Raw genomic sequence first — 10,214 nt, 5'->3', positions numbered from 1 at the left:
TCCATGTAGTCCGCGCGGTCTGTGGCTTTCATGAGACTTTGCTTCGCCTCTGCTATATCGGCAGATAATCCGCTGAGTTGTTCAAGCGCGGCGTTGTCATCAGAGAACTTTCTTACCTCGTTTTTTTAATCTTCCAGTTTCTTTTGCGTGAATTCAAGGCTTTCGATTACATCATTCACTTTGCTCGTTGCTTCGCTCAATGCGAAGCAACAATGTCATATGACCCTCCATCAGCTATATAATCTCGCTTCGCATGATGGTCTTAGGGCTGACAAGGCGCTGGTCGCTGCTGCTCGGAGGCTTCATTGAGAGAAACACACACCAACGAATGCACTGAACTCTTACACCACTAACTGTATATGATTTTGCTGTCTTCTATATCTGCTTTCGTTAGAAATCAGGCAAAAATAGCGGAGCAGTAACGGCTACGTCGTCGCTCCTGCGGTCGAGGAGGAGGTACAAGCTCCTGCCGTCGAGGAGGAGGTACAAGCTCCTGCCGTCGAGGAGGAGGTTCCAGTTCCTGCCGTCGAGGAGGAGGTACAAGCTCCTGCCGTCGAGGAGGTACAAGCTCCTGCCGTCGAGGAGGAGGTAAAAGCTCCTGCCGTCGAGGAGGAGGTACAAGTTCGTGCCGTCGAGGAGTTACAAGCTCCTGCCGTCGAGGAGGTTCCAGCTCCTGCCGTCGAGGAGGAGATACAAGCTCCTGCCGTCGAGAATGAGGTACGAGAACCTGACGTCGAGAAGGAGGTGAAAGCTCCTGCCGTCGAGGAGGAGGTACAAGCTAATGCCGTCGAGGAGGAGGTACAAGCTCCTGCCGTCGAGGAGGAGGTTCCAGCTCCTGTCGTCGAGGAGGAGGTAAAAGCTACTGCCGTCGAGGAGGAGGTTCTAGCTCCTGCCGTCGAGGAGGTACAACCTCCTGCCATCGAGGGGTAAGTTCCAGCTCCTGCCGTCGAGGAGGTACAAGCTCCTGCCGTTAAGGAGGAGGTTCCAGCTCCTGCCGTCGGGGAGGAGGTACAAACTCCTACCGTCGAGGGGAGGTTCCAGTTCCTGCCGTCGAGGGGGATGCTCTACCTCCTGCCGTCGAGGAGGAGGTTCCAGCTCCTGCCTTCGAGGGGGAGGTTCCAGCTCCTGCCATCGAGGAGGTTCCAGCTCCTACCGTCGAGGAGGAGGTACAAGCTCCTGCCGTCGAGGAGGTTCCAGCTCCTGCCGTCGAGGAGGAGGTTCCAGCTCCTGCCGTTGAGGAGGAGGTACAAGCTCCTGCCGTCGAGGGGGAGGTTCCAGCCCCTGCCGTCGAGGAGGAGGTACAAGCTCCTGCCGTTGAGGAGGAGGTTCCAGCTCCTGCCGTCGAGGAGGAGGTACGAGCTCCTGCCGTCGAGGAGGAGATACAAGCTCTTGCCGTCGAGAGGGAGGTAAAAGCTCCTGCCGTCGAGGAGGTAAAAGCTCCTGCCGTCGAGAAGGAGGTACAAACTCCTGCCGTCGAGGAGGAGGTACAAGTTCCTACCGTCGAGGAGGAGGTAAAAACTCCTTCCGTCAAGGAAGAGGTTCCAGCTCTTACCGTCGGGGGGAGGTTCCAGCTCCTGCCGTCGAGGAGAAGGTACAAGATCCTGCCGTCGAGTAGGTACAAGCTCCTACCATCGAGGAGGAGGTTCCAGCTCCTGCCGTCGAGGAGGAGGTAAAAGCTCCTGCCGTCGAGGAGGAGGTACAAGCTCCTACAGTCGAGGAGCAGGTTCCTGCTCCTGCCGTCGAGGAAGAGGTAAAAGTTCCTGCCGTCGAGGAAGAGGTACAAGCTCCTACCGTCGAGGGGAGGTTCCAGTTCCTGCCGTCGAGGAAGAGGTTCTAGCTCCTGCCGTCTAGGAGGTACAACCTCCTGCCATAGAGGGGGAGGTTCCAGCTCCTGCCGTCGAGGAGGTTCCAGCTCCTACCGTCGAGGAGGTTCCAGCTCCTACCGTCGAGGAGGTACAAGCTCCTGTCGTCGAAGAGGAGGTTCCACCTCCTGCCGTCGAGGAGGAGGTACGAGCTCCTGCCGTCGAGGAGGAAGTACAAGCTCCTGCCATCGAGGAGGATGTACAAGCTCCTGCCGTCGAGGAGTAGGTTCCAGTTCCTACCGTCGGGGAGAAGGTACAAGCTCCTGCCGTCGAGGAGATAAAAGCTCCTGCCGTCGAGGAGGAGGTAAAAGTTCCTGCCGTCGAGGAGGAGGTAAAAGTTCCTGCCGTCGAGGAGATACGAGATCCTGCCGTCGAAGGGGAGGTTCCAGGTCCTGCCGTCGAGGAGGAGATACCAGCTCCTACCGTCGAGGAGGAGGTTCCAGCTCCTGCCGTCAAGGAGGAGGTTCCAGCTCCTGCCGTCGAGGAGGAGGTTCCAGCTCCTGCCGTCGAGGAGGAGGTTCCAGCTCCTGCCGTCGAGGAGGTACAAGCTCCTGCCGTCGAGGAGGTACAAGCTCCTGCCGTCGAGGAGGAGGTACAAGCTCCTTCCTTCGAGGAGGAGGTACAAGCTTTTCCCGTCGAGGAGGAGGTAAAAGCTCCTGCCGTCGAGGAGAAGGTTCCAGCTCCTGCCGTCGAAGAGGTTCCAGCTCCTGCCGTCAAGGAGGAGGTTCCAGCTCCTGCCGTCAAAGAGGAGGTTCCAGTTCCTGCCGTCGAGGAGGAGGTTCCAGCTCCTGCCATCGAGGAGGAAATTCCAGCTCCTGCCGTCGAGGAGGAGGTTCCAGCTCCTGCCTTCGAGGGGGAGGTTCCAGCTCCTGCCATCGAGGAGGTTCCAGCTCCTACCGTCGAGGAGGAGGTACAAGCTCCTGCCGTCGAGGAGGTTCCAGCTCCTGCCGTCGAGGAGGAGGTTCCAGCTCCTGCCGTTGAGGAGGAGGTACAAGCTCCTGCCGTCGAGGGGGAGGTTCCAGCCCCTGCCGTCGAGGAGGAGGTACAAGCTCCTGCCGTTGAGGAGGAGGTTCCAGCTCCTGCCGTCGAGGAGGAGGTACGAGCTCCTGCCGTCGAGGAGGAGGTACAAGCTCTTGCCGTCGAGAGGGAGGTAAAAGCTCCTGCCGTCGAGGAGGTAAAAGCTCCTGCCGTCGAGAAGGAGGTACAAACTCCTGCCGTCGAGGAGGAGGTACAAGTTCCTACCGTCGAGGAGGAGGTAAAAACTCCTTCCGTCAAGGAGGAGGTTCCAGCTCTTACCGTCGGGGGGAGGTTCCAGCTCCTGCCGTCGAGGAGAAGGTACAAGATCCTGCCGTCGAGGAGGTACAAGCTCCTACCATCGAGGAGGAGGTTCCAGCTCCTGCCGTCGAGGAGGAGGTAAAAGCTCCTGCCGTCGAGGAGGAGGTACAAGCTCCTACAGTCGAGGAGCAGGTTCCAGCTCCTGCCGTCGAGGAAGAGGTAAAAGTTCCTGCCGTCGAGGAAGAGGTACAAGCTCCTACCGTCGAGGGGAGGTTCCACTTCCTGCCGTCGAGGAAGAGGTTCTAGCTCCTGCCGTCTAGGAGGTACAACCTCCTGCCATAGAGGGGGAGGTTCCAGCTCCTGCCGTCGAGGAGGTTCCAGCTCCTACCGTCGAGGAGGTTCCAGCTCCTACCGTCGAGGAGGTACAAGCTCCTGTCGTCGAAGAGGAGGTTCCACCTCCTGCCGTCGAGGAGGAGGTGCGAGCTCCTGCCGTTGAGGAGGAGGTTCCAGCTCCTGCCGTCGAGGAGGTTCCAGCTCCTGCCGTCGAGGAGGTACAAGCTCCTGCCGTCGAAGAGGAGGTTCCAGCTCCTGCCGTCGACGAGGAGGTACAAGCTCCTGCCGTTGAGGAGGAGGTTCCAGCTCCTATCGTCGAGGAAAGGGTAAAAGCTCCTGCCGTCGAGGAGGAGTTTCTAGCGGCTGCCGTCGAGGAGGTACAACCTCCTGCCATCGAGGGGGAGGTTCCAGCTCCTGCCGTCGAGGAGGTACAAGCTCCTATTGTAAAGGAGGAGGTTCCAGCTCCTGCCGTCGGCGACGAGGTACAAACTCCTACCGTCGAGGGGAGGTTCCAGCTCCTACAGTCGAGGAGGATGCTCTGCCTCCTGCCGTCGAGGAGAAGGTTCCAGCTCCTGCCATCGAAGAGGAGGTTCCAGCTCCTGCCGTCGAGGAGAAGGTTCCAGCTCCTGCCATCGAGGAGGAGGTTCCAGCTCCTGCCGTCGAGGAGGAGGTACAAGCTCCTGCCGTCGAGGGGGAGGTTCCAGCCCCTGCCGTCGAGGAGGAGATACATGCTCCTGTCGTTGAGGAGGAGGTTCCAGCTCCTGCCGTCGAGGAGGAGGTACGAGCTCCTGCCGTCGAGGAGGAGGTACAAGCTCCTGCAGTCGAGGAGGAGGTAAAAGCTCCTGCCGTCGAGGAGGAGGTAAAAGCTCCTGCCGTCGAGGAGGAGGTACAAGCTCCTGCCGTCGAGGAGGAGGTACAAACTCCTGCCGTAAAGGAGGAGGTTCCAGCTCTTACCGTCGAAGGGAGGTTCCAGCTCCTGCCGTCGAGGAGAAGGTACAAGCTCCTGCCGTCGAGGAGGAGGTACAAGCTCCTACCGTCGAGGAGGTTCCAGCTCCTGCCGTCGAGGAGGAGGTACAAGCTCATGCCGTCGAGGAGGAGGTACAAGCTTCTGCCGTCGAGGAGCAGGTACAAGCTCCTGCCATCGAGGAGCAGGTTCCAACTCCTGCCGTCGAGGAGGAGGTAAAAGTTCCTGCCGTCGAGGAAGAGGTACAAGCTCCTACCGTCGAGGGGAGGTTCCAGTTCCTGCCGTCGAGGAAGAGGTTCTAGCTCCTGCCGTCGAGGAGGTACAACCTCCTGCCATCGAGGGGGAGGTTCTAGCTCCTGCCGTCGAGGAGGTTCCAGCTCCTACCGTCGAGGAGGTAAAAGCTCCTGCCGTCGAGGAGGAGGTTCCAGCTCCTGCCGTCGAGGAGGAGGTAAAAGCTCCTGCCGTCGAGGAGGAGGTAAAAGCTCCTGCCGTCGAGGAGGTAAAAGCTCCTGCCGTCGAGGAGGTAAAAGCTCCTGCCGTCGAGGAGGAGGTAAAAGCTCCTGCCGTCGAGGAGGAGGTAAAAGCTCCTGCCGTCGAGGGGAGGTAAAAGCTCCTGCCGTCGAGGATGAGGTACAAGCTCCTGCCATCGAAAAGGAGGTTCCAGCTCCTGCCGTCGAGGGGAGGTTCCAGTTCCTGCCGTCGAGGGGAGGTTCCAGTTCCTGCCGTCGAGGAGGAGGTTCTAGCTCCTGCCGTCGAGGAGGTACAACCTCCTGTCATCGAGGAGGAGGTTCTAGCTCCTGCCGTCGAGGAGGTACAACCTCCTGCCATCGAGGGGGAGGTTCCAGCTCCTGCCGTCGAGGAGGTTCCAGCTCCTACCGTCGAGGAGGTAAAAGCTCCTGCCGTCGAGGAGGAGGTTCCAGCTCCTGCCGTCGAGGAGGAGGTACAAGCTCCTGCCGTCGAGGAGGAGGTTCCAGCTCCTGCCGTCGAGGAGGAGGTACAAGCTCCTGCCGTCGAGGAGGAGGTACAAGCTCCTGCCGTCGAGGAGGAGGTAAAAGCTCCTGCCGTCGAGGAGGAGGTAAAAGCTCCTGCCGTCGAGGAGGTAAAAGCTCCTGCCGTCGAGGAGGAGGTAAAAGCTCCTGCCGTCGAGGAGGAGGTAAAAGCTCCTGCCGTCGAGGAGGAGGTTCCAGCTCCTGCCGTCGAGGATGAGGTACAAGCTCCTGCCATCGAAAAGGAGGTTCCAGCTCCTGCCTTCGAGGGGAGGTTCCAGTTCCTGTCGTCGAGGGGAGGTTCCAGTTCCTGCCGTCGAGGAGGAGGTTCTAGCTCCTGCCGTCGAGGAGGTACAACCTCCTGTCATCGAGGAAGAGGTTCCAGCTCCTGCCGTCGAGGAGGAGGTAAAAGCTCCTGACTTTGAGGAGGAAGTTCCAGCTCCTGCCGTCGGGGAGGAGGTACAAACTCCTACCGTCGAGGGGAGGTTCCAGCTCCTGCCGTCGAGGAAGATGCTCTACCTCCTGCCGTCGAGAAGGAGGTTCCAGCTCCTGCCTTCGAGATTGAGGTTCCAGCTCCTGCCGTCGAAGAGGTTCCAGCTCCTACCGTCGAGGAGGTACAAGCTCCTGCCGTCGAGGAGGAGGTACAAGCTCATGCCGTCGAGGAGGAAGCAAAAGCTCCTGCCGTCGAGGAGGTAAAAGCTCCTGCCGTCGAGGAGGTACAAGTTCCTGCCATCGAGGAGGAGGTACAAGCTCCTGCCGTCGAGGAGGAGGTACAAGCTCCTGCCGTCGAGGAGGATGTAAAAGCTCCTGCCGTCGAGGAGGAGGATAAAACTCTTGCCGTCGAGGAGGTAAAAGCTCCTGCCGTCGAGGAGGAGGTACAAGCTCCTGCCGTCGAGGAGGAGGTACAAGCTCCTGCCGTCGAGGAGGAGGTACAAGCTCCTGCCGTCGAGGAGGAGGTTCCAGCTCTTACCGTCGAGGGGAAGTTCCAGCTCCTGCCGTCGAGGAGAAGGTACAAGCTCCTGCCGTCGAGGAGGAGGTGCAAGCTCTTACCGTCGAGGGGAGGTTCCAGCTCCTGCCGTCGAGGGGGGGTTCCAGTTCCTGCCGTCGAGGGGAGGTTCCAGTTCCTGCCGTCGAGGAGGAGGTGCTAGCTCCTGCCGTCGAGGAGGAAGTAAAAGCTGCCATCGAGGAGGAGGAAAAAGCTCCTGCCGTCGAGGAGGTACAAGCTCCTGCCGTTGAGGAGGAGGTTGCTGCTCCTACCGTCGGGGAGGAGGTACAAACTCCTTCCGTCGAGGGGAGGTTCCAGCTCCTGCCGTCGAGGAGGATGCTCTGCCTCCTGCCGTTGAGGAGGAGGTTCCAGCTCTTGCCATCGAGGAGGAAGTAATAGCTCCTGCTGTCGAGGAGGAGGTAAAAGCTCCTGCCGTCGAGGAGGAGGTAAAAGCTCCTGCCGTCGAGGAGGAGGTAAAAGCTCCTGCCGTCGAGGAGGAGGTAAAACCTGCCGTCGAGGAGGTAAAACCTCCTGCCGTCGAGGAGGTTCCAGCTCCTGCCGTCGAGGAGGTAAAAGCTCCTGCCGTCGAGGAGGAGGTAAAAGCTCCTGCCGTCGAGGAGGAGGTAAAAGCTCCTGCCGTCGAGGAGGAGGTAAAAGCTCCTGCCGTCGAGGAGGAGGTAAAAGCTCCTGCCGTCGAGGAGGTAAAACCTCCTGCCGTCGAGGAGGTTCCAGCTCCTGCCGTCGAGGAGGTAAAAGCTCCTGCCGTCGAGGAGGTAAAAGCTCCTGCCGTCGAGGAGGAGGTAAAAGCTCCTGCCGTCGAGGAGGAGGTAAAAGCTCCTGCCGTCGAGGAGGAGGTAAAAGCTCCTGCCGTCGAGGAGGAGGTAAAAGCTCCTGCCGTCGAGGAGGAGGTAAAAGCTCCTGCCGTCGAGGAGGAGGTAAAAGCTCCTGCCGTCGAGGAGGAGGTAAAAGCTCCTGCCGTCGAGGAGGAGGTAAAAGCTCCTGCCGTCTAGGAGGTAAAAGCTCCTGCCATCTAGGAGTTAAAAGCTCCTGCCGTCGAGGAGTTAAAAGCTCCTGCCGTCAAGGAGGTAAAAGCTCCTGCCGTCGAGGAGGAGGTAAAAGCTCTTGCCGTCGAGGAGAAGGTAAAAGCTCCTTTCGTCGAGGAGGAGATAAAAGCTCCTGCCGTCGAGGAGGAGGTAAAAGTTTCTGCCGTCGAGGGGGAGGTAAAAGCTACTGTCGTCGAGAGGGAGATAAAAGCTCCTGCCGTCGAGGAGGTAAAAGCTCCTGCTATCGAGGGGGAGGTAAAAGCTCCTGTCGTCGAGGGGGAGGTAAAAGCTCCTGCCGTCGAGGAGGAGGTAAAAGCTCTAGCCATAGAAGGGGAGGTTCCAGCTCTTGTCGAGGAGAAAGTATAAGCTGCCGTAAACGAGGTAAAATCTCATGCCGTCGAGGAGGAGGTAAAAGCTCCTGCCGTCGAGGAGCAGGTAAAAGCTGCTGCCGTCGAGGAGGAAGTAAAAGCTCCTGCCGTCGAGGAGGAAGTAAAAGCTCCTGCCGTCGAGGAGGAGGTAAAAGCTCCTGCCGTCTAGGGGGAAGTTCCAGCTACTGCCGTCGAGGGGGAGGTTCCAGCTCCTGCCGTCGAGGAGGTAAAAGCTCCTGCCGTCGAGGGGGAGGTTTCAGGTCCTGCTCTCGAGGAGGAGGTACCAGCTCTAGCCATAGAGGGGGAGGTTCCAGCTCCTGTCGAGGAGGAAGTAAAAGATCCTGCCATTGAGGACGTAAAATCTCCTGCCGTCGAGGAGTAGGTAAAAGCTCCTTCCGTCGAGGGGGAGGTTCCTGCTCTTGCCGTCGAGGAGGAGGTAAAAGCTCCTGCCGTTGAGCGGGAGGTTCCAGCTCCTGCCGTTCTGGGGGAGACTGTAGCTCATGCAACCGAGGAGGTAAAATCTGCCGTCGAAGAGGAGGTAAAAGGTCCTGCCGTCGAGGGGGAGGTTCCAGCTCCTGCCGTTCTGGGGGAGACTGTAGCTCATGCAACCGAGGAGGTAAGATCTGCCGTCGAAGAGGAGGTAAAAGGTCCTGCCGTCGAGGAGGTAAAAGTTCCTGCCGTCGAGGAGGAAATAAAAGCTCCTGCCGTCGAAGAGGAGGTAAAAATCTCATGCCGTCGAGGAGGAGGTAAAAGCTCCTGCCGTCGAAGAGGTAAAATCTCCTGCCGTCGAGGAGGTTCTAGCTCCTGCCGTCGAGGATGAGGTAAAAGCTCATGCCTTCGAGGAGGTAAAAGCTCCTGCCGTCGAGGAGATAAAAGATCCTGTCGTCAAGGAGGAGGTAAAAGCTCCTACCGTCGAGGAGGAGGTAAAATTTCCTACCGTCGAGGAGTTAAAAGCTCCTGCCGTCAAGGACGTAAAAGCCCCTGCCGTCGAGGGGTAGGTAAAAGCTCCTGCCGTCGAAAAGGAGGTAAAAGCTTCTGCCTTCGAGGAGATAAAAGCTCCTGCCGTCGAGGAGGTAAAAGCTCCTGCCGTCGAGGGGGAGGTAAAAGCTACTGCCGTCGAGAAGGTAAAAGCTCCTGTCGTCCAGGAGGAGGTAAAAGCTCCTACCGTCGAGGAGGTAAAAGCTCCTGCTATCGAGGAGGAGGTAAAAGTTCCTGTCGTCGAGGAGGTAAAAGCTCCTGCCGTCGAGGAGGAGGTAAAATTTCCTGCCGTCGAGGAGATAAAAGCTCCTGCCGTCGAGGAGGTAAAAGCTCCTGCCGTCGAGGAGGAGTTAAAAGTTCCTGCCGTCGAGGGGGAGGTTTCAGGTCCTGCTGTCGAGGAGGTACCAGCTCTGGCCGTAGAGGGGGAGGTTCCAGCTCCTGTCAAGGAGGAAGTAAAAGCTCCTGCCGTCGAGGAGGAAAAAGCTCCTACCATCGAGGAGGTAAAAGCTCCTGCCGCCGAGGAGGAGATAAAAGTTCCTGCCGTCGAGGAGGAGGTAAAAGCTCCTGCCGTCGAGGAGGTAAAATTTCCTGCCGTCGATGAGGAGGTAAAAGCTTCTGCCGTCGAGGAGGAAGTAAAAAGTCCTGCCGTCGAGGAGGTAAAATGTCCTGCCGTCGAGGAGGAGGTAAAAGCTCCTGCCGTCGAGGAGGAGGTAAAAGCTCCTGCCGTCGAGGAGGAGGTAAAAGCTCCTGCCGTCGAGGAGGAGGTAAAAGCTCCTGCCGTCGAGGAGGAGGTAAAAGCTCCTGCCGTCGAGGAGGAAGCAAAAGCTCCTGCCGTCGAGGAGGTAAAAGTTCCTGCCGTCGAGGAGGTAAAAGCTCCTGCCGTCGAGGAGGAAGTAAAAAGTCCTGCCGTCGAGGAGGTAAAATGTCCTGCCGTCGAGGAGGAGGTTCTAGTTCCTGCCGTCGAGGGGGAGGTTCCAGCTCCTGTTGTCGAGGAGGTAAAAGGTCCTGCCGTCGAGGAGGTTCTAGCTCCTGCCGTCGAGGGAAGGTTCCAGCTCCTGCCGTTGTGGGGGAGGTTGCAGCTCCTACCGTCGAGGAGGAGGTAAAAGCTCCTGCCGTCGAGGAGGAGGTAAAAGCTCCTGCCGTCGAGGAGGAGGTAAAAGCTCCTGCCGTCGAGGAGGTAAAAGCTCCTGCCGTCGAGGAGGAGGTAAAAGCTCCTGCCGTCGAGGAGGAGGTTCCAGCTCTTGCCGTTCTGGGGGAGACTGTAGCTCCTGCAACCGAGGAGGTAAAATCTGCCGTCGAGGAGGAGATAAAGGTCCTGCCGTTCTGGGGGAGACTGTATCTCCTGCAACCGAGGAGGTAAAATCTGCCGTCGAGGAGGAGGTAAAATCTGTTGCCGTCAAGGAGGTAAAAGCTCCTGCTG

General features: G+C 58.9%; 1 protein-coding gene and 1 pseudogene across 1 annotated transcript; both read left to right on the top strand.

The window, feature by feature from the left end:
* The first annotated feature begins 359 nt into the window (after window positions 1–359).
* On the top strand, window positions 360–4,736 carry LOC138863976 (calphotin-like). Its single transcript, XM_070129502.1, has 12 exons — window positions 360–389; window positions 562–798; window positions 1,218–1,511; window positions 1,616–1,750; window positions 1,852–2,061; window positions 2,116–2,352; window positions 2,536–2,772; window positions 2,824–3,117; window positions 3,171–3,398; window positions 3,482–3,952; window positions 4,111–4,275; window positions 4,437–4,736. The coding sequence occupies exons 1-12, from the start codon at window positions 360–362 to the stop codon at window positions 4,734–4,736; spliced, it is 2,838 nt and encodes a 945-aa protein (XP_069985603.1).
* A 323-nt stretch (window positions 4,737–5,059) lies between these two features.
* LOC138863975 (neurofilament heavy polypeptide-like) overlaps window positions 5,060–10,214 on the top strand; it is a 6,783-nt pseudogene continuing 1,628 nt past the window's right edge.

The sequence above is a fragment of the Penaeus vannamei genome, chromosome 14 (assembly GCF_042767895.1).
Source record: "Penaeus vannamei isolate JL-2024 chromosome 14, ASM4276789v1, whole genome shotgun sequence".
NCBI lineage: Eukaryota > Metazoa > Arthropoda > Malacostraca > Decapoda > Penaeidae > Penaeus > Penaeus vannamei.
This window is presented reverse-complemented; position numbering and strand designations above follow the sequence as displayed.